The 27,393-nt window shown below is 36.5% G+C and overlaps 1 protein-coding gene across 1 annotated transcript in view; it reads left to right on the top strand.

Moving 5' to 3' along the window:
- Positions 1 to 14,454, top strand: part of LOC306667024 (phosphorylase b kinase regulatory subunit beta-like) — a gene marked incomplete at its 5' end in the record, with an annotated part of 34,298 nt that extends 19,844 nt beyond the window's left edge. Inside the window, one exon of the mRNA XM_079149251.1 lies at positions 12,434 to 14,454. Coding sequence (XP_079005377.1) covers positions 12,434 to 14,428 — 1,995 coding nt within the window. The 3' untranslated portion in view covers positions 14,429 to 14,454. The remainder of the gene's footprint in view (positions 1 to 12,433) is intronic.
- Between the last annotated feature and the right edge of the window lie 12,939 nt (positions 14,455 to 27,393).

The following is a 27,393-nucleotide window of genomic DNA, read 5'->3' as shown; positions in this document are numbered from 1 at the left end:
TTCAGCAGGAATTTATTCACTTTGCCCAGCAAAGCCCACAACTATGGTTGACTCATGTCAATTAATCACATCAAGGAGTCCCGGTTGCCACTACTCTTTGGTCAATAGCTCTTGCCATATACAAACCAAAAAAGAAGAAGAAGAAGGAAAATCTTCCCCCCCACCTAAGGTCAAAATACATCACAAAAGAACATTCTTAACTGCTGGATCATAATAAACTGCAACTGCTTGAGACAGTTTATGAGTTTATTTAAGGAAAAAAAGGAATAAAGGGAAAACCTTAATAAAGATTTAAAAAAAAAAAAAAAAGATTGACAAAGTGCACAACTGGAAAGGAAGATTTAGCATTTACTTAAAAAATTAAACCTTTCTCTAACTAGTAGCTTGGGTGGTTCTAATGTAGGAAGCTCACTGGGCAGAGACTTCAGTTCCCCTCCTTCTCCCAGAGGGATTGTTTGCATTCCTTGCTGGATGCTAAGTGGGTGTAGTGAGGGGAAGCCATTATTTCAGGTCACGACCTGTGTAAATGAACAGAGGAACTACCAATGTGATATAAATGTATTGGGAATATGAGAGGCTGGGAAGGGAGTGAGATATACCTTCACATAATATGACAAGAAATCTATTGATAATGAAAGAATGGACATTTTTTTAAGCTGTCTGTTTTATCTCAACTCCCTAAGGTCTCCCTCCCAGTAATGGGAACAAAGCCCTTAAAGCTGTTCCAGGAAACAGCCCCAAACAGAGAGTAAAAGAGTAAATTGAGCCTGATAGCCAGATAGTGCTCAAACAGTAGGATTACCAGAAACTATTGACCAGAATCTACACCTGTTGTAAAACATTGTGAAACATGTTGTCAGCAAACCCAGACCCCCTTTGAAATTTCCTGGCAGCTTTGTTCCCCCTTTTCCCCCTTTCATGTGTGACCCCTCCCGATGTGTGGTTTCTGCCTTGATAAACCTACAAGATTTTCTGCTAGGGACTCGACTCCTGGAGTTGGGTCCCAGCGCGCTGGAATAAACACCTCTTGCGGTTTGCATCAAGTGACGCCTCCTGCGGTTGATTGGGGTTGCCATCCATCCATGGGACAGAGTTGGGGTTTCCTTTTTGGGGGCCTTACAATAACACCTATAACTAGTAAGTCACAAAGCAAGGACAGAAGAATATCATTCGGTGGTGTAGACGTAACTACAGGAAGAAAAGACTCAAAGGGAAGTGGGGACTTTTAGAGAACAGAGTTGAATAGGGCCGTGCAGGGGACTCAGGCTTATAACTGCATGTGAGAGTTACTGTGATTTTAAAAAACATTTTTAAAGTATAATAAAAATCATTAAAATTAATGGGGGAACTAGTTCAACACTTCAGGACACAAACTGTACAATCTTTACAGCACATTTTCACTGGAATCTCACCACCAGTGATTAACTGCCACATCATCTTGCCTTCCTATTTGGTTTCCTCAAACTCAAGTTCGTTTACTGGTCATGTACCTAAAATCCAGATCAACCACATCACTTCTTTTTTTTTTTTTTTTCTAATATTTTTTTTTTTAGTTGTCAATGGATCTTTTATTTTATCTATTTACATGTGGTGCTGAGTATCAAACCCACAGCCTCACACATTCCAGGCAAGTGCTTTGCTATGGAGCCACGACTCCAGCCTCACATCACTTCTTTTCTTAGAGCATTTAGTAGCCTCCATGGCCCACCACAGGCAGTCAAAACTCCTGAAGCGTTTCAGAACTCCACACCTTTCCTGTGCAGTCTGTCCCTGCTCACTCCTCTCCTTGGTGTCATGCTGTAGCAACACCCAAATACTTTCTTCCCCACAGAGCTATCTGAGTGCTTCCTACCACTCTGCACTCTCACTTCTGTCCATTCTCCAAAATTTACCAACAGGAATTCTTCCCAGACTTGCCCCATGTTTGTCAGGTGCCTCTCCTAACTTTTCCCTATTTCCCTGTGAATTATTATCATCTCCATCCCACCAATATTGCATAGAGTTCTGTTTCTAGTATCCAAAATAGATTGTGAATTTATTGATGTCAGTCTTTGTATCCCCAATATCTATTAGGGAGCATATGTTAAGTGCTCAATATGTGATTTTTCTTTCTTTTTTTTTTTTTCTTTTTAGTTCATTCTGAGAATGATCATCAGACCTAACTAGTACTAGGAGGGTTAGGGTTAGTATCTAACAAAAAAAATTAGATCTAATTTTTACTCTTGGTAAACCTTACATCTGCCCTGGTGTGATCTATTTATATATACACATAAACTCCAAAGCATATGAACAACCTATCCTAACTCATGAGCAGAATAGAGCATTTTCTGAAAGGCATAGTTTGGAAAGTTGCTGGGAAGGTCCAAGAGACCTTATCCATCTAGCTGCCATACTACTAGAAAGTTTGCCCCAAATTAACATCCAAAGAACCTCCTCCTTAAGCTTTGTCTTTTAAATGCAAATAACCCTGAGAGTGTTTAAACTGGAGTACGCTCCACATTCCCTTGGCATAAGTTACCCATGTCCAGCACCGTCATAACTTCCTGTACTGGCAATGCCAGGAACATCTGAGATCACAACCTGAAGAGCAGAAGGAAGGAAAAGGAGCAGAAGACCCTGTTTTGGAATCTGGGACTCTGTCACACAGAGATGAAGATAGGGCACTGTCACAGAAATGAAAGTTATGCATGGCATGCACACATGCTTAGGGATCAGGCAGTCTGGCTCAAGTTTGCCTCTGACCTTTAGATTTCAGATGTTGAACAGGTTATTTTACCTCTATAAATCTTGTTTGTATGAGGCCATATTCTCCTGGTTATAGTTGGGGAGCTGAAAGATACAATGTCCATTGAATTCTCCAGCAGGATATGGAATCTCCCTCTGGAAAGGCTAGCCATCACCTTCAAGTCTATACTGGGCAGAGGGAAAGTATAAGAACACTGTGGGTAAATAAGAAAACCAGAGAGCACCAAAGTCTTTCCTCACATAATTCCCAGTTGTGTCCAGAGCCTGGACTCTCACATACTCCCTCAGAATTTTCTTACACTCCTTATTGTCACAGGCCAATCTTATATAAAGTGATCTACCTCCTCCTAGCAGCTTTTTCTGCATTTCTGCCTATTTACTCCTGTAATACCTCAAAATCTGGGAGTAACAAAGAATCTTTCCTTTTTATATATGGTAAGAAAGAGGAAACTTTCCAAAAATTGTATGTTTTTCTTTATTGCTGTTTTATTGTTGTTGTTTGTTTGTTTTCTGTTTTGTTTTTCTGTACTCTTCAGGCCTGCCTAGCCAGGCTCTCTCTAAAACTTATACTTTAACATACTTATATACCCTCTTTGTCAATGATGATAATGTATTAAGCACATTGAGTGACATCCCCAAGCACTAGTGGATAAGAAAGTTGCATAGAGCAGATGTATACCTCTACTTGGCTGCTGTGTAGCCTCAGGTAGCATAGTTTGGGGCAGGTTGGCAAACTGATTTGTTTTCAAACATTAGATCAGTGCCTTCAAACCTGGGTGTTCATCAGAATCATCTGGAAGACTTGTTAAAACATGGATGGCTGGAATCACCCCCAGAGTTTTTGATTCATGAAACCAGTAGAGCTTGAGAGTTTGCATTTCTAGCAAGCTCCCAGGTATATGCCTACTGCTAGTCTTGAGACCCTCACTTAGAGAATCATGACTCTAAATAATATGCTATGCAATTAAAAATAATTAAAACTTAGTGTTGTTTTCAGTAAAAAAAGAAGCATCAAAAATATGTTTTAAATTTTCTTTAGTATTTTTTAATTTTATTTTTACAGACTACATTTTGATTCATTGTACACAAATGGGGTACAACCTTTCATTTCTATGGTTGTACATAATGTAGATTCATGCCATTCTTTAGTATTTTTTAAAATAATTTTTCCTTTTTAAAAAATGAGGTACATGCTACCACAAGAAATTTCTCTTTAGTGTCAGGTGGTCCCAATGAAGTTTTTCAAACAAAAAACTCGCTGGTATTTAATTTTTATCAATGTTGTGGTCTTAAGATCTTAAAGTGTTAGGAAAAAATCCAGTTGCTATTAATGGACACAAACAATAATAGATGTTGGCATGGATGAGGGGGAAAAGGCACACTTTTACATTGATGGTGGAGATGCAAACCGGTGCAGCCACTCTGGAAAGCAGTGTGGAGAATCTCAGAAAACTTGGAATGAACCCACCTTTTGACCCAGTTATCCCACTCCTCAGTTATCCCACTCCTCAGTTTATACCCAAAGGACTTAAAATTAGCAAACTACAGTCATGCAGCCACATCAATATTTATAGCAACTCAATTCACAATAGCTAGATTATGGAACCAACCTAGAATATCCTTAAACAGATGAATGGATAAGGAAACTGTGGTATATATACACAATGGAATATTATTCAGCCATAAAGAAGAAAGATATTATGGCACTTGCAAATAAATGGATGGAATTGGAGAATATCATGCTAAGTGAAATAAGCCAATCCCAAAAAACCAAAGGCTGAAAGTTTTCCCTGATAAGTAGATGATGATATATAATGGGGGTGGAGGGTTGGGGAGTGAAAGAAGAATGGAGGAACTTTAGATTACATTGAAGGAAATGAGAGGGAGGTGTGGTTTGAAAAATGGTGGATTGAAACAGACATCATTACCCTATGTACATGTATGATTACACGAATGGTATGAATCTACATCATGTACAACCATAGAAACGAAACAATGTACCCCATTTGTGTACAATGAATCAAAATGCAGTCTGCAAAAAAAATAATTAATTAAAAAAAAAACCTATTATGTGAAAAAATAGTAGGAAAATTACCAAATCTTGGGAATGATATGGATATCTGGATAGTGGATACATTTAGAACCCCAAATAGACATGACCAGAAAACAGCCTTCCTGTGACATATTCTAAACTGCCCAAAGTACAGAACAAAGAAATATTAAAAGTTTTCTTACAAAGGAACTCACATCACAATTACGGATTGCAGAAACTCTGAAGGCCAAGAGGGCATGGAATGATGATGATTACTAAATCCAGCAAAGTTATCCTTCAAAATTGAATAAGAAATAAAGACCTTCTGAGATAAGCATAAACTGAATGAATCCATGACCACTGATCCAGTATTACATAGGATACTCAAAGGAATCCTTCATACAGATAAGGAGGCAAGATAAATGCAACCACAAGAACTTGGGAAAGAATAAGTCTCACTAGAAATGTAGTTAAGCAAATGACAATTAGTAAAGAATCAAACATTCTTTCCTGATCAAACCTCTAAGATAAGTATGAAGGAAACAAACAGAATTATCAAAACTACCAAAAGAGTAGTTGGAAGGAAAGATGTTGGAATAAGACAAATATCATTACCTATGAACATGTATGCTTACAAGAATGGTGTGACTCTACATCATGTACAACCAGAGAAATGAAAAGTTGTACTCCATTTGCATATGATGAAACAAAATACTTTCTGCTGTCATGTATAACTAAATACAACGAATAATTTTTAAAAACCAACCAAAAGGGAAACAAAAAAAAATGACAGAAACTAATACGATTCTTTCAGTAATGCCCCTCAATTAAAAGACATAGACTGGACTTTTGGATTAAAACACAAGACCCAACTGTTTACTGTGTGCAAGAAACTCACCTCACAAGCACAGATACACACTGAAAAGAAAAAATGGAGAATGATATTCCAATCAAATGGAATCTGAAATCAAGTAGGAGCATACACCACTAACATCTGGAGGATCATTATGCATTATTTTGAAAAAATTATATGCCAATATATTGGAAAATCTGGGAGAAATTGACAAATTTCTAGACACATATCATGTAGCAAAATTGAACCAAGAGAATATAAAAAGCCTAAATACAGCCATAAAAAGCAATAAAACTGAAGCAATAATAAAAAGTCTACCAACAAAGAAAAGTCTAGGACCACATGGACTCACCACTGAATTTTGCCATATATTTAAATAAAAACTAATACCAGTGCTCCTCAAACTATTATACAAAATATAAAGGAAGAAACTCCTCTAAACTCATTCTACAAAGCCAGTATTATCCTGCTACCAAATCCTGATAAGGCACAGCAAAAAAAAAGAAAACTATTAACAAATATCCTTGATGAACACTGATGAAAAAAATGCACAATAAAAAATTTCCAAATTGAATTCAAAAATGCATTAAAAATTATAAACCATGATCAAGTCAGTTTAATTCCACAGATGCAGTTGGTTCAATGTATGCAAATCGCTAAATGAAATGCAACACATCAATGGAATCAAGGATAAAAATCCCATGATCATCTCAATAAATACAGAAACGACTTCAGTGGAATCCTACAACCCCATGATAAAAATCCTGAATAAACTAGATAGAGAAGGATCAGACCTCAACATAATAAAATTATTTACAAAAAAGAAAAAAGAAAGAAAGAAAAGAAAGAAACCCATAGGACAGCATATTGAATGGGGAAAAACTGAAAACATTTCCTCTAAAATCAGGAAGGGCACAAGGGTGTTCACAGTCACCATTCAATATATTTTAGTCAGAGCAAACAGGCAAGAGAAAGAAATGAAAGGGGAAAAATCAAATTATCCCTGCTTGCAGATGAATCCCATACCTAGAAAACCCTAAAGAGTCCACTAAAAGTCTCTGAGAATTCAAAAACAAATTCAGCAAAGTGACAAGAATACAAAACCAACATACAAAACTTGGTAGTTGTATACGCCAACAATAAATTCACTGAGAAAGAAATCAGGAAAACAATCTCATTAGTAATAGTCTCAAAAAAAAAATAAAATGATTACATGAATGGTGTACAACCATAGAAATGAAACGATGTACCCCATTTGTGTACAATGAATCACAATGCAGTCTGTAAAAAATTTAAAAAATAAATAATTTTAAAAATATATAGTGGAAAAATAAATTAACTAATTAATTAAATAAATGCATTACCTAGATATTAGCCCAACCAAGTAGGTAAAAGATCTATCCAAATTATTTTTTAAAATTATAAAACACTAAAGAAAAAAATTGAAGAACACAGTAGAAGATGACAAGACAGCCCATGTTCATGAATTGGGAGAATTAATATCATTAAAGCAGTCATACTACCAAAATGAATGTACAGATTGAATAAAATGTCCCCCAAAATACCAAAAGCATTCTTCACAGAACAAGGAAAAAAATCCTGAAATTCACACGGAAGCACAAAGGACCCAGAATAACCAAATCTACCATAAACAAGAACAATGCTAAAAGCACCATGTTATCTGATTTCAAAATGACTGTAGAAGCATTAAATAAAAAAAAGCATGGTATTGGCATAAAAACCAGACAAGAAGACCTACAGGATGCGATCCATGGCCTGCAAATAAAACCTGACCTGACTGAGCCATCGGACACAGGAATCTGGCTCTCAGGAACTGGAGATCATGAGATATTGTTCCAGATTGCTTGGAGTATGTGGTTTCCCTGCAGGTTGGTTCACCACCAGAGTTCTCAGGCCTTGGATGTGCCAGTGACCCGCTAGAGAGAAATGGTTTGCTTAACTCCACCCTATCCTGTTTCTCACAGAAGCAGCTCCTACCGGACCCCTTTGCTCTGTACTGCTATAAATAAAGAAAATGTGGGCTCCTCCATTTTGTTAGAGCCAGACCCTTATGAATGGCTCAACCTATCATACCCTCATTCTAAAGATAATTCTGAGGTGCTGGGGAGAAAACTCAGTTGGTAGAGTGCATACCCAGGGTTCAATCCCTAGCACTGCAAAAAAAAAAAAAAAAAAAAAAAACACAAAATAATTCTCTCTCCTGTCTTTCTTGATGATAAACTTCTTAGCAATTAGTTCACAGCCAGCCCATCCTTTCCATAGGAAACCTTTTCCTCACCCACATGGGACATGGGGCGATATAGACCAACTAAATGGAAGATTCAGTAATAATGCAGAGCCCTCTGATTCTCAAAAAAGGAATCAAAAATATATTTTGGAGAAAAGACAGCCTCTTCAACAAAAGGTGCTGAAAAAACTGTATACCTTCACATAGAAGACTGAAACTAGACAACTGTCTCTTGGCCTGTAGAAAAATCAACTCAAAATGAATCAAAGACCTTAATAGAGGACTTGAAAGTTGGAAACTACTAAAGAAAAACATAGGTGAAATACTTCCAGATATTGGTATAAGCAATGGTTTCCAGAATAGGACTCCACAAGCTCAGGAAATTATTGCACGAATTGACAAACGGGATCATATCAAATTAAAAAGCTTCTGAAGAGCAAAGAAACCAACCAACAACCTGAAGAGACAGCCTGCAGAATCAGAGAAAATCTTTGCTAGCTCCTCTTCCAACAGAGGATTAACATTTAGAATATATAAAGAACTCAAAAACATGTAACAGACACTTCTAAAAGAAGTGCAAATAATCAATAATTATATTTTAAAATGCTCAACACTTTCACTGTCAGGGAAATGCAAATCAAAACTACTTTGAAATTCCATCTCACTGGTCAGAATGCCTGTAAAGGAAACAAATAACCCAATGCTGGTGAGGGTGCTGGGGAAGGAATTTCTTGAAGGAAATTTAAATTTGTACAGCCACTATGAAAACACAATGGAGATTTCTCAAAAAAACTAAAAATATAACTCCCACATGATCCAGTTATACCACTCCTGGGTATATAGCCAAAAAAATCAAAATCAGCATATTATAGAGATGCCTACATACCCATGCTTATTACAGCACTACTCAATATAGCCAAGTTATAGAATCAGCCTGGAGGCCCATTATTGGATGAATGGGTAAGAAAAATGTCATACACACACACACACACACACACACACACACACACACACATACACATGCTATAGTGTATTTATACAATATGTAGCATATGTATGACATATAGTATAATATACATATGGTATATATAGTATATATATGGTATGTATAGTATATGTAAAATGTAGTGAGTGTATACAGGATGTGTGTATCAATACATATATATGCATTATTTACAGTAAAATAATCCATTGTGGTGGATTATAATTTAGACCAAAAAAAATGAATAAGTCAGATCCCAGAAAATAAGTATGACACATTTTGTGTCATATGTAGAATCTAGAGGGGGTAAAAAAGATGAGCTGGAAGTAGAAGGGGGACCATTAGGGAAGGCAAAGGGGAGGAGAGGCAGGTAAGAGAAGGTAATAGGGAGGGTGGATATTCTCAAAGTATATTATATGGATGTATGAAATTGTGACAAAATTCATCTTTTAGTACTTAATGTGCAGTAATAATTATAATTTAAAAATTAAAGTCAGAGAGTCCATCTTGCTTAAAGCTCTCCCAAGGTTAAACTGGTTCAACCGTATTGGACAAAATAAAAACCCTTCAACCCATTAAATCCTCTTCTAAAAACCAGACCTGAGGAACAGTCTGATAGAAGTTCATGAAGAAAAATGATCATCACTGCACTATTTATAATAGCAAAAATTAGAGACATGATTACCACAAAAGGGGATTAATTGAGCAAGCCTTAAAAATAAATTTTTAGTAGCATGAGAAAATGCTTATTATATGATATTAGGAGGGAAGCGTTTAAATTTTTATTTATTACTTAACTTCAACTGTGCAATCATAAAATGTATGTTCTAAAAAAATTCAAAACAAAACAGAATGTTGATAAGTTGTCAGTATGAGAAGAGTATTCTTTTTATACTTTTCCACATATAGTATGAGCATTAGTACCTTTACAATAGAAAAACAATAAGCACTGTTTTAGAAACAAATAAATAAAACTGAAAAGATCTTAAAATGCATGTTTATGCCCAAACTAGAAATGCTTGCAGAAATATTAAATAGGGAGAAATAATAAGCTTCCCTTACACAGAAAGGTACAAAGGGAATAAAACAAGCAAACTTTGTTTTCTGCTTTTTCTTTAAGGAAGCAATAGAAAATTGTGACTTGTGCTTTTTTAAAGTTGTTGTAAAAGCATTTCTTTCAATGCCAACTGCTCATACATATTTTAACTTCTTAGCCAGAAGACAAAACACAGGGCCGCTTGCAGTGAGCCTGTTATTAAACTCGTTTTCAATGCAGTACTGTGCCTGGTTTTATTTTTTATATGTGCTAAAAATAAAGACATTGTGCATACTTAAATTGGCAGGTAATTCTATTCCCTGTAGAAATAAATTCAGGAAAAGGCAGGTTAGTACTGAACATTTTCTAAAGTGCATTTGTAAATAAAAGCCCTGAGCACCCATGTATTGATGGTATTATTCATAAGGAGATCTTAAACACAAATCTCAATATAACAAAGTTCCATTAAGTAGTTTCTCACTATATAATGTTTGCAGGAGAGTGTTGGTACTCTCTTAAAAACATGTAACATGTTTAAATTTATCATTAAATTATTGTTAAGCACAAAATATAATTATGGTTATGATAAACTAGTTAGATTTTTAAACTCATAAGCAACAAAGAAGTAGTAAGAGTAAACACTTTTACTTCCATACTATTTGCCTGGTACTGTGCATACTACCTAATCTAATGTGGATTATTTCATTAACCCTCCATCACTTTATAAGGTGGTACTATTTTTTTTTTTTTGGGGGGGGGGTGCTGGGGATTGAACCCAGGGCCTTGTGCTCGCAAGGAAGGCACTCTACCGACTGAGCTATCTCCCCAGCCCCCCTATAAGGTGGTACTATTATCCCCAGATGAGAATCCTGAGAGGCAAATACACCAACTAAGTGGTCCTTGGGTCATTCAAATCTCACACTACTTGTAGAACTGATGTTCTTATGGCCTGCTCTTCCTTTCCAATTCACCTCAATGTCAAATAGCAGAGAGCAGAGTCGCAAACACAGACTTCTGCAAGCTTCTCAGCCCAGCTCAACTCTGCACACCTCAAGGTGAGACCCCAGGCAAACACAGTCTCCTGCATGTTCCTGTCCTTGTTACCAGTTCTATTCCTCTGGCCCTGCTCATTACCCAGGCCCCTGAGATATGAATGACAGGGAGGGATGTGGCACTCCCTGCAGAGAAGGAAAAGGGGGAAGGGCCTTTTCCTCTTCGTCCCTTACATCCTCTCCAACCCAAAGTGCAGAAAAAGAGAATCAAATTATGGAAAAGCTTGGTGTCCAGAATACTTTTTAAGCAATGCAATTATATCATGCATAAAATAACTTGAACTATGTTTTGTTTATTAGTATGAAGTAATAATTGACTTAGAGACTATCTTATACTGTTCTGATAAAAGTAACTTGAACTAATATAAGTTCCTCATAAGACTGCACCAAAATAGCTTTTTCTTTTTTCAGTTTTACTTTATGTTAATAGTCAGATAATAATTGTACATATTTCTGGGTACATGTTTTGATACATGTATACATTGTATAATGACCAAATCAGGGTAGTTACTCATTGCCTCAAACATGTATAAGTTCTCTGTGTTAAGGAAATTCAAAATCCTCTATTCTAGCTATTTTGAAACCTACAGTTCATTATTGTTATCTACGGCTGCCCTACAGTGCAATAGAACACCAGAATTTATTCCTAACTATGAAAGTATGCTCATTGACCAACTTCTTCCAATTTCCCTCCTCTCTCTCCTCCCTAGCCTCTAGTAAACACTACACTTCTCTCAACTTTCTGAAACTTTTCTAGATTCCACATATAAGTGAGATCATATCCAGCAATCCTATTACTGGGTATATATCCAAAGGAAAGGAAATCAGTATGTGAATGGGACACCTGCATGCCTGTGTTTATTGCAGCGTTATTCATGGAGGCTGAAATATGGAATCAATTTTTATGTCTATCAGCAGATGAAGGATAAAGAAAATGTGTTACACAATGTATATATGGATCACATGGCACCCCATAAATGTGTACAATTTTCGTGTCAATTAAATTTTTTTAATTTAATTTTTTTCCAAAATTTTTAAAAAGAAATTTGATAAATTTCTATAATGACTGAAGATAGTACACTCTGGGATCTGAAACAGATAATATACATTTGCAATGGAATATTATTTGGTCACTAAAAAGATGAGATTCTATCATTCTATCATAGCATGAATGAGCTTGGAGGACATTATGTTAACTGAAATAAGACAAACCCAAACCAACAAACACAGACCGACAAACACAAACATATTTTCTTAAGGCAGTGGTTTCCGGCCAACACAGGAACAAAAGTGATTTTAAGCTAGTCAGATCATTTCTCTGCTGGAAACCACATGATGTCCTTCATCTCCGTCAAAATAAAAGCCAAAGCCTCAACATGGTCTCAAGACCTTCTGTGGACATTAAAGAATGGCATTATATTTAGAATTAGGAGACAGGATCTCTCTCTTCTTTGTACCTAAGTCTCAGCTTCCTCATCTAAAAAGGGCTGTTCTTGGTCAGTTATTTTTGTGGATCTCGATGCTCACAACCGCAACAGGCAAACTTTGTGCTCACTATTACCCAGAGAATCAAGATCTCATAACACAGATGCTGCCCTGCTTCCCTGCATCAGTTATCCTGCATTTGCCCTGGATGATGAAGTTCTGTTTAACCAGACACTTGATAAAGTAGTTAGAAAATTAAAAGGAAAATATGGTTTTAAGCGTTTCTTGAGAGATGGGTATAGAACATCATTGGAGGATCCAAACAGACGCTACTACAAACCAGCTGAAATTAAGCTATTTGATGGCATTGAATGTGAATTTCCCATATTTTTCCTTTACATGATGATTGATGGAGTTTTTAGAGGCAATCCCAAACAAGTCAAGGAATATCAGGATCTTTTGACTCCAGTACTTCATCAGACCACAGAAGGATATCCTGTGGTACCAAAGTACTATTATGTGCCAGCTGACTTTGTAGAATATGAAAAAAGAAACCCAGGTAGTCAAAAGCGATTTCCTAGCAACTGTGGCCGTGATGGAAAACTGTTTCTTTGGGGACAGGCCCTTTATATCATCGCAAAACTGCTGGCTGATGAATTAATCAGTCCTAAAGACATTGATCCTATCCAGCGTTATATCCCACGACAAAATCAACGTAATGTGAGCATGAGATACTCCAATCAGGGCCCACTGGAAAATGATTTGGTAGTTCATGTAGCACTTGCAGCAGAAAGCCAACGCCTTCAAGTTTTTCTCAACACTTATGGTATTCAAACTCAAACTCCTCAGCAGGTGGAACCCATTCAGATATGGCCTCAGCAGGAGCTTGTGAAAGCTTATTTCCACTTGGGCATCAATGAAAAGTTAGGGCTCTCCGGAAGGCCAGATAGGCCCATTGGCTGCCTTGGTACATCAAAGATTTACCGTATTCTGGGAAAGACTGTGGTTTGTTACCCTATCATCTTTGACCTAAGTGATTTCTACATGTCTCAAGATGTTTTACTGCTGATAGATGACATAAAGAATGCACTACAGTTCATTAAGCAATATTGGAAAATGCATGGACGTCCACTTTTCCTCGTTCTTATCCGGGAAGACAATATAAGAGGCAGCCGGTTCAACCCCATATTAGATATGCTGGCAGCCTTTAAAAAGGGAATGATTGGAGGAGTCAAAGTTCATGTTGATCGTCTACAGACACTAATATCTGGAGCTGTAGTAGAACAACTTGACTTCCTACGAATCAGTGACACAGAAGAGCTTCCAGAATTTAAGAGTTTTGAGGAATTACAATTTCCCAAACATTCAAAAGTCAAGCGACAAAGCAGCACCCCTGATGCCCCTGAACTGAAGCAACAACCAAACATTACCATTACTGAATGGAAAAACAAATCCACCCATGATATTCTTCAAAAACTGAATGATTGTAGTTGTCTGGCTAGCCAAACCATCCTGCTGGGTATACTGCTCAAAAGAGAAGGCCCCAACTTTATCACAAAGGAAGGTACCGTTTCTGATCACATTGAGAGAGTCTATAGAAGAGCTGGCAGCAAAAAACTTTGGTCGGTTGTACACCGTGCAGCAAGTCTGTTAAGTAAAGTAGTGGACAGCCTGGCCCCATCCATTACTAATGTTTTAGTTCAGGGCAAACAGGTAACTCTGGGTGCCTTTGGGCATGAAGAAGAGGTTATCTCTAATCCTCTGTCTCCAAGAGTGATTAAGAACATCATCTATTATAAGTGTAATACCCATGATGAGAGGGAAGCCGTCCTTCAGCAAGAACTGGTCATCCATATTGGCTGGATCATCTCCAATAACCCTGAGTTATTCCGTGGCATGCTGAAAATTCGAATTGGGTGGATCATCCATGCTATGGAGTATGAACTACAGATCCGTGGTGGAGACAAGCCAGCCATAGACTTATATCAGCTGTCACCTAGTGAAGTTAAACAACTTCTGTTAGATATTCTCCAGCCTCAACAGAATGGAAGGTAGCAAGGACCCTTTATTACATATAGGACACTCTGGATTTACAGAAACATTCTAATTTTTAACTTGATATATATGTGAAAATAATGAAAGCCATTAATTAGAAATAAAATGCAGCAAGTATCAGAGGCCACCTTACTACATGGATTAGATAAATACACTAATGAAAATGTCAGTCTATTTGTTGATGTGAATTTTATATTTCTTTTGGATATAATTAAAGTCATTTCCTCATTTAAAAAAGAAAAAAAAGAAAAAAGAAAGACCTTCTGTGAATCGCATGAGGAGATTTTAAGAGCCAGGGTTCTAGGGCCCGGTCCTGGGCCTGAGCCCCTTCCAAGTTCCATGGTGACGTGGATACGCGGAACACATCGTCCTGCAGGATCTGACCGCGTCCTCCACCGCACCACGCACCCAGCACGCTGCAGCCACTGGAGCCCTGGCGGAGACAGGTAAACAACACCTCCCTGCTGTAGCACTTGCACGCCCCCTTTGGCATACACTGATGGCTCTGCCCTTATTTCTGCAGATCTTTGCTCGAAAGTCGCCTTTTCAGAACACACCTGCCTATCCTTCACCCTTCATCTTCTCTGTCTTCCCTCCATGTTTCATTTTTCTCCATAACAATTATTACCACCTGGTTACTCTGTTTTGTGCCGCTATACCAAAATACTCAAGAGGGTAATTTATAAAGAACAGAAATCGATTTCCCTCAGAACTAGAACCTGGAAGGTCTTCACATGGAGAAAGGCAGACAAAAAGCGCTCCCTTCCTCACCCGTTAGGAGACCGCAGGGTCTAAGCGCCTCTTATTTCTATCACACTGGCAACACATTCAAATCATAGTATCATCCACATATTTATTAATTTTGAATTTTTTCAAGTCGTACCCCACTCTATAAGAATGCAAACTGCAAGTGCAGAAATCTTTCTTCTTTTTGCTTTTTTATATATTCCAAGAGGCTAGAAACGTATATGGTATTGAACAGATGCTAAATAACTAGATGTTAAATAAATGATTTAAAATTTCCTCATCTTCTTTACAGTAATAAGAGTAAACCCCGTTTTTATAGCTAAAACAAATGTATAGTTCGGCATAGGCCTTGCGTGACAATTTATCACAAAGTCTAACATAATGAGATCTAAATTGCAAAGTTTGTCTTCTATTTTGAGTTTTGTTTCATTTTGTTAAAAGCAAATGCATTTCCCTGAGTTTCTGCAAATGCAGAACATCACTTAGTAAATTCTTGTCTAATCGGAATTATTGGAAATAATATTCTACCGTGCCTAAAAACTGATGTACATTTAACATTTAAAGATTGCCAAATTTCAAAAAAAAAAAAAAAAAAAAAAATGAGAGTTCAACATGACAATAGTCATGTCAATAGTGTGACTATTCAGAAAACACTTCGGAATTGTACTGTGACTGAACGTCATTGTTAGGAATGTTATTTTAGCTTTGTAGGTGAATGAGTGTTAATCTTTATGATGAGGCTGTTCAAAAGAACAATAGAAGACATGATCCCCACCCTTGAGGGTTTGTGGTCAAACTAGCAAGATAGAGCTTAAAAAGTAAATAATCGGAAAACAAGTTACAAATTAACATGCCGATGAAGATTCATTGAAGTTATACAAATTAAGACACAAATGAGAAACAGAAGCCTTCTGGGAGGAAGTGATTAAGGGCTGGCATAGGAATGTTAAGCAGATTAATTCACAGGACAGAAGCATGGATTCTGGTTAGTTCCATGCTCTATAAAGAGTGAATGTTCTAGTAAATGTTTTACAACAAAGACAGATAAATCTCATTTTCCAGTGACTACCATAGATTGAACTCTCATCTGTATCAGAAAACTGTTTCATAAGCAGGAGTCCCCCTGAACAGGCAAGTCAAGATAAAATGCACAATTTTAGTATGAGAGATTGATGCAATTATTAGTTATTAGCAAGTGAGGGGTTGACTTTAAAGTAGCAAGTTTAAATCATGCCAGAAAGCATTTCTCTAAAATTTTTGCTTACTCTGAAAGAGAGGATAAACTAAGCTACATAAAATTTTTATTAGAGAAAGAATCAGTCATTAAATTTATTTTTTGAAACTTCTCTAAACTATGTTACGGACAGTGTTCCACTAGGTAAAGTAAGTAACATAAAAGTTACATATTAAGAAATCTACCATATTTTCTATTTGGATCAAAAGCACCTTAAAGTTTCTACCACAGTGTTCCAGTAGGTGAAGTAAGTAACATAAAAGTTACATATTAAGAAATCTACCATATTTTCTATTTGGATCAAAAGTACCTTAAAGTTTCTACCACAGTGTTCCAGTAGGTGAAGTAAGTAACATAAAAGTTACATATTAAGAAATCTACCATATTTTCTATTTGGATCAAAAGCACCTTAAAGTTTCTACCAATCAACAATGAGCTTATTCAAAAACCAGAATTTTTCATAGCTAACTACATGACCTATTTTAACATTTGTAATTTTAATTAAATTCCTTTGTTTTTCTTTAATAAAAATATCATACAACCTATAATATAAAGCTGCTCCCCTTCCCTTTACCCTGCAGTCATTTCCCCGCCTCCCAACTTACAACCTAGCTTGTCAGTCTGTGAACATCCTAGCTAGCTACTAGTTCATCAGTCAGCCTGCAAGTCTCCTTTCTGTTATTGGTCCCCTGTTAGCCCACAGAATTAAGAATAGCTCCCTCCCTTCCCCCATTTTCTCTCTTTCTCTCCTCCTCGTTTTCATGCTCTTTCCTCCTGGCTTTCTCTCTCTCTCTCTCTCTCTCTCTCTCTCTCTCTCTCTCTCTCTCTCTCTCTCTCTCTCTCTCTCTCTCTCTCCTCTCTCTCGCTCTCTCACTCTCTCTCTCTCTTCCTCTTCCTCTTCCTCTCATTTTCTCTCTCACCCTGCAGGGAGACACTCTGCCTGTTTGCTTAATAAACTCTCTTATGTGTGTGCCCGAGTCCGGAGTGGTTTCTGGGTTCTTACACAACCCAAGCTAATTATAAAAGTCTTCATTGTTCCTCAATAGATGAGTACTGAATTAACATTTCTGACAAGTTGAATAAGTTAGTTTTTCCAAATACACACCTTCACTATTTTCCATGAATGATAAGTTGGCAAGTTGGGAGTTTCTAACTGAGCTGTGTTCCCCCTGAAAACAACTATGTGAACAATAGAAATCTCCTTCTCAGGCTGGGCCTCGTGATGACAAGCGTTTGGTTGGGAGACCAATAAGGATAATACATTGGAAAACTTTGATTTCTTCTTCATCGTTTAGAATTAAAGAGAGAGACAGAGAGAGAGAGATTAAGGTGAAGTGAAAATGGAATTGCTCAATTTAGAAAAATCATTGAATATAAAATGTCCTGAATTTTTTCCTCATGCAATACAGTATAAATGTGTTGTATATTACTCTACCATCTCTTTGGGGATGGTTAATAATCCACCTGTTTTTGTTCTAGATAGAAGGCTGGAAACTACAATTGAAATGTTTTTCTTTTGGAATCATCTCCAGGACACTGCCATTAATTCACCTTGTACTACCTTTGTTGCTATTGTTTATTTGCATGGATTTTCTGGTTTCAAAATAAAACTTGTCTCAGATGCAGCTGTCCTGGCTGCTTGTTTGAATCTTTGCACATTCCAATAGCATTTTCCATGGGAAGGTTGAATTTAATGAAAGGCCAGATGTTCCAGGTACACTCAGCCTAGGTAAACAAGGGCATATCCAACAGGGCTTCCACATCTTCTCAAATAGTTACTAAATTAGTATTCATGTCAACACTTCAAAATTATCACTGCCTGAATATAAGCTTAACACATTCTGTTAAAGAGAAATTGCGGTATCTTTCAAAAAAAGTTGCCAGATCATTTCCCAGACAATATGACTTCATTTATATTCTGATACTATGAGTCATCATAGAAGTGGTTATCCTGCCGTAACAATTTGATTTCTAAAAAATGTCAATCCAATAGAGAGTTATAGAAACAATCATTTCAATGGTTAAAAAAAAAAGTGCATATAAATACTAGAGAGTGTCAAATATTCAAGAGCAAAGTTATTTTCCGTTAAAAAATAAAAAACACACGACTAGGAAAAGGTTAGTTACAAGTGCAACCATGAAACTAAGCATTGCTATACAAATCCAGCATCTCATTATATCTACTGTTTGTTTAAGAGTAACAACTTTATTTTATTTTAGCCACTAGGTTTCAGGGGCTACCAAAACTGTAGTGCAGATTGGAGAGCTTAAACAAGAGAAATTAATTCTCTCAAAGTTCTGGAGACTTGAAGTCAAGATCAAGATGTTGGTACAGTGGGTTTCTGCTGAGGGCTGAGGGATCTGTTCCAGGCCTCTCTCCTGGGCTTGCAGATGGCTGTCTTCTGCCTATATTTGTGTGATCTTCCTTCTGTGCCTGTCTATATCCATACTTCCACTTATAAGGACAGAAGTCACACTGAATCAGGCCTCATCCCAATGATCTCATTTTAACTCTACCTGTTTCAAGACCCTTCCTCCAAATCCAGTCACATTCTAAAGTACTAGAGGTTATGACATCAGTGGGTGAATTTAGGGGGACATGATTCAGCCTATAATCCAGCTCTATCAATGGCTTCTAACATACTTTGCACTCTTGCTTTTTTGATAAGCAAAGTAAAAGAGTTGCATTGGTTAAGTGTTAGTCTCTTCCTCCATCGAATTCCAAGGTCACATATAGTATGATGTCACTTGATAGCCAAAAGCATGCCACATAATGCAGATTATGTTTCCTAATGAATGGATTACTTTATGGACCACTGTCATTTCTGTGGATGCCAAAAAAAAAAAAAAAAAAAAAATTACCTGTGAACCTGAAAGGCACTTGAACTGTCAGCAGACCTGATCCTGGTGCAAGTTCTCCCATTTTCCAGCTTTGCAACTCAACTTCTCTGAGCCTTACTTCCTCAAGAATGGTCACATTTTAATAAGAGCGCAGTGAAAACCATACCCAAATATACGGTCTTGTTCACCCTTCTACTGTGAAATTTAGCTATGGGATTTTAGATAAAGTACATAATCGTACCATCTGAGTTGTGGTTTTATTTCTTCCTTGTCAGCCCCTACACTTTTATCTTTCCTACGCATCTCACTGTACGACCACGGTCTCCAGTACAAACCTGAAGGGTTTTCATCCTGAGTGGATCTTATGAAGACTCTTTAAACAGACTCATGATTCCTGGAGTAATTTGTGAAAGACCTGGTCTATTTTTTAGAAGAGCTACCAGTGAAGCCATCTCGGTCTTTACTTACCCAATTCGCTCTCTTTTCAGTTGATTTTTGTTTTCCTGCACTTGCTTTTAAGATTTTGTTTTTGCCATTGGTTTTCTGCCACTTCATTTTGACCCAGAAAACCAATGACCAAACAACGCGAAGTTTTTTGTTTTGTTTTATTTTTAAATCTACCTAGCTTGAAATTCACTAGAGATCTATAATCTGTAGATTGATATCTTTCATACATTCTGGAAAATTCTAAACTCTGATCTTTTTAGATATTATCGTTTCCCATTGTCTTTTTCCTCTCTTTCTAGGACCACAACTAAATATACATTAGATCTCCTTGTAATGGTCTCTGGTTTTTTTTTTGTTGTTTTCTTTTGTTTTTTTTGTTTTTTTCCCGGTTGTTGATGAACCTTTATTTTCTCTATTTATTTATAGGAAGTGCTAAGAATCAAACCCAGGGCCTCATACATGCTAGGCAAGCACTACTACCACTGAGCCACAACCCCAACCCTGGTTTCTGTCTTTCTAATCCTCCATTTTATTTCTCTATATTGTTTTTGGAATAATTCCTAATGATCTACTTTTTTTTTTTAGCCCTGTAAAATTGGGGCATTTTATTTTGTTAAATGATACCTCAATTTACAAAAACAGTTTGGAGAAAAGGCAAATTAGGGTGACAGGGCTAGAAGGGGCTGAGAAGGAGAACTGGGGTTGTCCTTGTGTGAGGTGACTGGATCCCTATGACATCGCTGCCTCTTCTGATCTACCATATAGTTCATCAATTCCACCTCCAGTTGCCTCAAAGCTAGTGTTAAAACCATTCACTAAGTTCAAAAATTTCACTTATATATTTATTTACTTCTGGTAATTACATTTGATTATTTCAAATACATCACAATTGTTCTTTTCGTTTCTCTTTGTGCCTGGTTATCTTTGACCATGTACTGCATGCCTTTGTAAAAGTATTTATAAGAATAATTAAAGGCTTAATATGAGTGTATTTTGCCTCAGAGAGGATTTGTGCTCACTTCTACCAAATGTGGGGTACTACTAACCTAAGATGACCTCAGCCCAAACTCAAGTTTTGACATTCCTGAAAAGCTGAGGGAATTCAAAAGGACCAAGGTTTTTTTTGTTTTGTTTTTTTTTTTTTTTTTTTACAGTAGGTGTTTTCTTGATAGATAGCCCAAGCTGACCTTGAACTATTGAACTTGATGGTCCTCCTGCCTCCATCTCCTGAGTAGCTGGGACCACAGGCATGAGCCACCATGCCAGCATGTGAAGCAGATTTGAATCTGTGGTTGGCCCTCAGGCTGTGATCCTTTGAGGACTCAGCTTATTATGAGGGACATCACAGGTTTGGTTCCCCAACTCCAGCAAGTTTCAGACTTGGGTTTTTGTCCTTCACGTCTTCAAACCTGTCAAAATGAAGATCCTAATTTTCCAGGATCATTAAAAGTTAGCTTCAAGGCTAAAGTGATTTTTTTATTGTTTTCCTCTCTGGACTCTCATTTTCTGTCTGACCAGCCTGAAAATGTCTTACTGCCTTACCATCTTTTTAATGTCTCAGGAGACTTTTTTTAAATATCCAAACTTTTAGTCATATTCAGCTGCAGAGGGGGGTGTGATTTGAATAATTTAGCTCACCATTACTATAGACAGGAAGTTCTCTCATAACCTATAACTGGTACTAGAATGCTTCAAGATAGACTGCATCTTCACTTTAGCGGGGCACAACTGAGTCCTCAAGACATTAACTCACCAGGCCAAGGTCTCTTGAGTATTAAATAATAGGTAAAGTCTGGAACTGAGCACAAATATTTCTGGTACCTAATGGCTATGTTCATTACAGTATCCTGTTATCATATCTTTGATTTCTCCTTATTCTTTTACTTTGAAAAATTTTAAATTGTCAGAGAAGTTGCAGGTCTCTCTCTCTCTCTCTCTCTCTCTCTCCCTCTCCTTCTCTTTCTCCCCTTCCTCTTCCTCCTACTCTGCATTTTTCCTTTATTTCCTCTACTATTTGATGGTTAGATGTTGACCCTAAATACTTCATCACATATCTCCTAAAAACAAGGACATTCTCTACCTCCACAATACAATCACCACTCTAAAGAAAGTAAGTATATAATACTTACTATTAATCTCATAATAATACTATTATGAGATCTAGAATCAATTTTAAATTTCAAATTGTCTCCCGAAATCCTTCATAGTTGTATTTTTTTCTTGACCAGAATCCAATAAGAGATTTCACAATTCATTTAATTGTCATGTTCATGATTTCCAACTTCTAAAATGAATAATTAGAAATGGATTTTATAAGGCATATACACATAAGTAATGATCTGAGAAGAGGAATTTAAACTTTTAGTTTATATCCTGCTTCATTATTTTAAAATTTTTTTCAAAGATCAATTGAAAAATAGTACAATGTATGCACTTTTTAAGTGAACTTTTTTTTTTCTGGTGGTGCTGGGGATTGAACCCAGAGCCTTGTGCACGATAGGCAAGCACTCTACCAAGTAATCTATATCCATAGCCCCAAGTGAATATATTTTTGAGTGAAAGGGCCACATTTTAAATAATTTATGATGTTCATGAAATATTTGTATTTCCTGTTAGAATTTTTTTCTTACTACACTGCAGGTTCCCTATTTAATAAAAAATATTTTGTTTTATATGATAATACATTGAATTATGAAATACTAAAAACAATTATTTTACATTTCACAATGTAATTGTCAATTTACTCTATTTTGCCTAAAAAGTGTAACCTCCAACTTAAAATTTCCAAAGAAGTCATTGGTTCTAAATCACAAATTGATTAAAGGAAAAATAATTAAGCAATTTTAATCCCTTAAAATTGCTTAAAAGGGACTTTAGAGGATTTAGTCCATTTTCCATTGCTATAATGATATACCTGAAACTGGGCACTTGTAATGAAAAGAAATTTATTAGCTCAAAGTTTTGGAGGCTGGAAGTCCAAGGTTGAATGGCTCCATTTATTGAGCTTCTGGTAAGGGCCTCATGGCAGATGGCATCATGGCAGGAGCCATTTCTTACTCTTTTGTAACAACTCACTCTTGCAGGAACTACATTAACATGAGAACTACATTAACCCCAAAGGAGGTCAGTGCCCCCAACAATGATCTCAGCACACTCTACTAGATCCCACCTCTTAAAGTTTCCATTCCTCAACACTGCCACACTGAGGACCAGAATTCCAAACAAGTGACTCCACAGAGGACAAACCACATCCAAACCATAGGAAGGGTTATAGTCATAGTTCCTATAATATTTTGTTAAAAAAAAAAGTGACTACTATTTTAGGTATCTCTGAAAATATGCGTGCTATTCCTCAGAAATGTATTTTCCTTGGGGTAAGAAGTATAGCTTTAAAATCAGAAGACATCATTTCATACCAAGAATCCACTACTCACTGCATTTGTAACTTTGAACCAGCCATTTCACCTCTCTGAACTTTGGTTTTCTCACTTTTAAGACGGAGATTATAGTTTTGCTCTTTCAGCATATTCTAAAGAAGATTTAAAATATGGAAGACATTTTACAAAGCCTAGGACACACAGAAACACATAAATAAATGTTAATTTTTCATATTTCAGGTGCAACTGTTATAAAATAAGATCATATTCTTCCACCTGACAGAACCTGCTTAAGAAATTTTAAGATAATCTCAACTAGAGAGATTAATTCCATAACTGGCTAAGTACATTTCTCCTATGTTATTTTTTAGTTTAAAAAATCTATGACTACTATTACTATCAATCATATCTCTTCACTAGGGATTTGATTAAAGAATCCTTTTCATGTTAAATGAATATGGGATTTATTTTTCTTCCTTGACTATACAACTATTAACATTTTTATATTTCATATATAACCAAAAATGAACAGTATTACAGTAGAAGAGAAAACTATGTTAAGAATCTGATTTTAGTGGAAAGTTTTCATCTGTGAGTATAACATTGGTTTGGAATATTTACTTTTGGTCAAGACACTCTAACAATAATGCTAGTGCTGATTAGCCAGTTGATCTTATCAGCTGCTATAATTCACATTAGAAAGTTAATAAGCCTGATAGTAAGGTAAAAATTAAGGCAAACCTATTCTATCCCATACCCATGTTTTGGTTAGATGAAAATGAAGCTAAATAAAGCTAGATAACTAGATAAAGATGAGTTTTCTGGATGAAGACAGAAGTATATTTTTCTTATTATTTTTGAGGATTTTTTTTTTCTGTAGATATTAACAACATAGAAACTACATCTTGTACAGAAAGAGGAAGATGTAAACTGAGGATAGACCTTATAATTCTGGCAAATCCGAGTAAAAGGGTCTGTGCTAAAATGTTTATGTATTGTTAATAGTTTCTCAGTTAAACCTTTTTAGAGTTCTGATTTTTACATTTGATTCTAAAGGACTAAAAAGTTCTGTTTCTCTTACAGAAAAGAAAGAATCAAACAGAATGGTTTTGATCGATAAAATATGTTTGCAAGGTTGACTGGAGCCGGATAGTCTTGATGGTAGAACTCTGACCTTGAGGGAGCCATTCAGTTCCGGCACAGATGAAATAAGAGGTCTTAAGTTCTCACAGTGATCATACCTTCATTTTGACTGGTGGTCACAGTGAGTTTTTCCCAGACAGCTCAGTTTCTTCTGGGCGCTTTCTCTTCCTCCAGTGACAGAACTCTGTGAATTGAATCTGGAAGAATCTGTTTTAGTTGGATTAACTCTCTTTCTGGAACTTCAGAAGTAGGACATGTCCAGACCCAGCAGAGGAAGACATAATTTTATGGAACAGGTCACATTCTGGTAGGTAAAAATAGAAGAAATGGCAAGCATGGCAGCCCAGGCCAGGTCTCTATCTTCTGCCTTCAGTTCACAGAACAGTTGACTTTACAAATATGTGACACACAAGCCGTAGATCCATGCAAAACAGCACAGGTGTGCACGTGATCAGGATCTCACAGGTGCGCCCTTCATTTTACCTAAAGGGGTTGACCTATTTGTTTTAAAGTGTACTACAGCCTTTCCCAGTTTGGAAACATCACTATTAAAATGCTGAAAACCATTTTTTTCAAAAAAGAATGTACTCCTAGTCAAATATCTTTCTGAAATGTTGATTATTAGCATAATAATAGACTGGAGGTAGAAATGTATACAGTTAACATAATCCAGTGTCAAGTTCTGCTACATGAGCCCACAATGTTACTTGGCTCACTGTGAGCTTAAAATCCAAACCCTGCCACAGCTTGTCACTTGGAATTTATTTCCTTTTTCTGAGGACTCCATCCAGTCCCTCAAGTCTGTTTAGACTCAAGCACTCTTAAATGTATAAAAGTACCTCTTAATCATTTGCTTATCTCAAACCTCCTATCTGTTCTTTGCTGTTACTAGATGAGTTGTTAGAAACTAAAAACTCTGATATTATCGTGTGGAAAGAAAAGTAGTTTGAAAAAAAAATTATAGAACACAAAGTTCCTCCATGAAATGCTGACTTTGAGTGTAGCCTAGACAAAGCAGTTATTCATAAATCCGAGGTAACATTCTTTTAAATTTTATTTAAAGAAATGTTATACTAGCTGAAACTGGAGTATACAAGTATTTCCATAACATGTCATTTTTTCCTCCAATTCAGATACATAGACTTATTATTATAAAGTTCTTCCTAAGGTTTTCCATTTTACAATAGCAAGCATTTCAACATTTATTTTGGAAAAAAAGATGCTTAGAAAATTTTGTGATTTTTCTAGTAAGTAAACCAATAATTAGGCCTAGAAACATGAAAATTGTCCAATGCTTCTTCTCACCCCCACATCAAGGCACCATGACAATCAATTTCTTTTCATTTTTTAAAAATTTTTACATGGGAATTTTGTTCTAAGAGAAATAAGAGGAAGGGAAAGAAGCATGTGGGGAGTAGGGGGCTGTTCTACAATTCTGTCAGGTTTGGACTGAACTGTGTGCTGGACATGTTGCCCCTACTGGGTTTGCCAGAACAAGAAAGTTGGGGTGGGGATGAGGAGAGGAATTTGGAGAAACAAGAGAGGAAGACATGAAAGACCCCACAAAGTTGATGATTTTAGTTTTGGAGTTTGTGAATATCTTAAGAATTGGAAATCCTTTTTCATTTACGTGTTTTAAAATGTGGGTCCCCATACAACAGTAATTGTATTTTGGTCTATTTCATTTTCAGACCATGCTGGGGAACTCTATGAAGTCATAGATTCTTTACGATAACCCTTAATCCCTGGAGCCTGCCTCCTCCTCTGGCCCCAGGATCTCGGACTAGAACTTAGCTGTTTTCTGTTCATGGATGGGTAGTGTTGTGAGTCAGAGGAGGATTCTGTCTAAATAGGATAAACTTTAGATCCAAGTTCTACTAGAGACTGGATTGGACAGGGGGAGTTTTGTCCTTCTTAGGACAATCATAGTTGCAGAACCAAGAGGATTTAATGTCCTGGTAAGAGGACAAATAAGATAGATTTAATAAGGATGAAAGGGAAGTGACAGGGACAAGAGGACCCATTCTCTGGTACCCTAATACCTTGTACATATGGAAATTTATGAAAATTGGGGAACAGTTAGGCCAATGACAATCCAAGCAAGAGGCAGACTCCTCTGTTCCCTTCCATTCTATCCCACCCAACACCAAGGAACCTAATTCAAAAAGACCAGGCCTGCTCAGATCTGTCTGTTGTCCTGTCAGTGTTTCTTTTCCCTCCGTTCTTTTAACCATCGTGGAAATGAGGTCAGTACTCTGTGATTGTCATTTTGTTCCAAATTCTTGAAATATTTTATTATTTACAAAGGTTTCCCTACTGACTTAGGACAGGAAAAAATATGAATGTGCAAAACCTGAGAGTCTTAATAGTAAAAATTTTGGTTATCGTGGTTTTGGTTAGACGAAGGTCATTCCCAAAGTATTTTTGAAAAAAAGAATTAATAAACTACATTTGAGTAGTTTTATTCTGTTTATTGATATATAAGTAGTATACTCATTGCTAAAGCTTAGAAAAGGCCAGCAACAAAACAAAACAAAGTATCAAGAATTAAAACAAAGATCACCTTGCATGTCACCACCCAGAGACAATCTCTGTTAAGTTTTGGATTCTATCTTTCTAGATTTTTTTGATACACCCTCCCTCTCAGACATATACCCACATCTTTTAAGGAGATCAAAGTATTTTTTTAACCATCTGTCATGAGATCTACCTTAATATAATATTCTGACATCTTTTCACTTTCATGTATGTAGAACCACATTATTCTCCTTAAAACACTGCATCATATTCATAATTTAACCCATCACCTGTTAAGTTGTATTAGCATGCTTTTCTATTTTCTCATTATTATAAGGAAGGCTGGGGTGCACATCTTTGAACATACATCTTCAAATCCATGTCCCATTATTTCTTCTTAGGAGTGGAATTGCTAAGTCAACCAGTTGGCATAATTCAAATTCCAATACATGTTGTTAAACTGCCTTGCAGGAAGTTTATACCAATTATACTCCCACTCCCAGGATGTAAGAATGACTGTCTCCAACATGCCAACCCTGAAATCTGCCTGTTTTTAATGGTTAATAGTAATAAAATAATAAATAAATATATCTTGTTAGTTTTGTTTGAGCAAAATTGACTACTGAGACTGAATTTATTTTCTAATACCATTAGCAATT

This window comes from Sciurus vulgaris (genome assembly GCF_902686455.1).
Source record: "Sciurus vulgaris genome assembly, chromosome: 7".
Lineage (NCBI taxonomy): Eukaryota > Metazoa > Chordata > Mammalia > Rodentia > Sciuridae > Sciurus > Sciurus vulgaris.
This window is presented reverse-complemented; position numbering and strand designations above follow the sequence as displayed.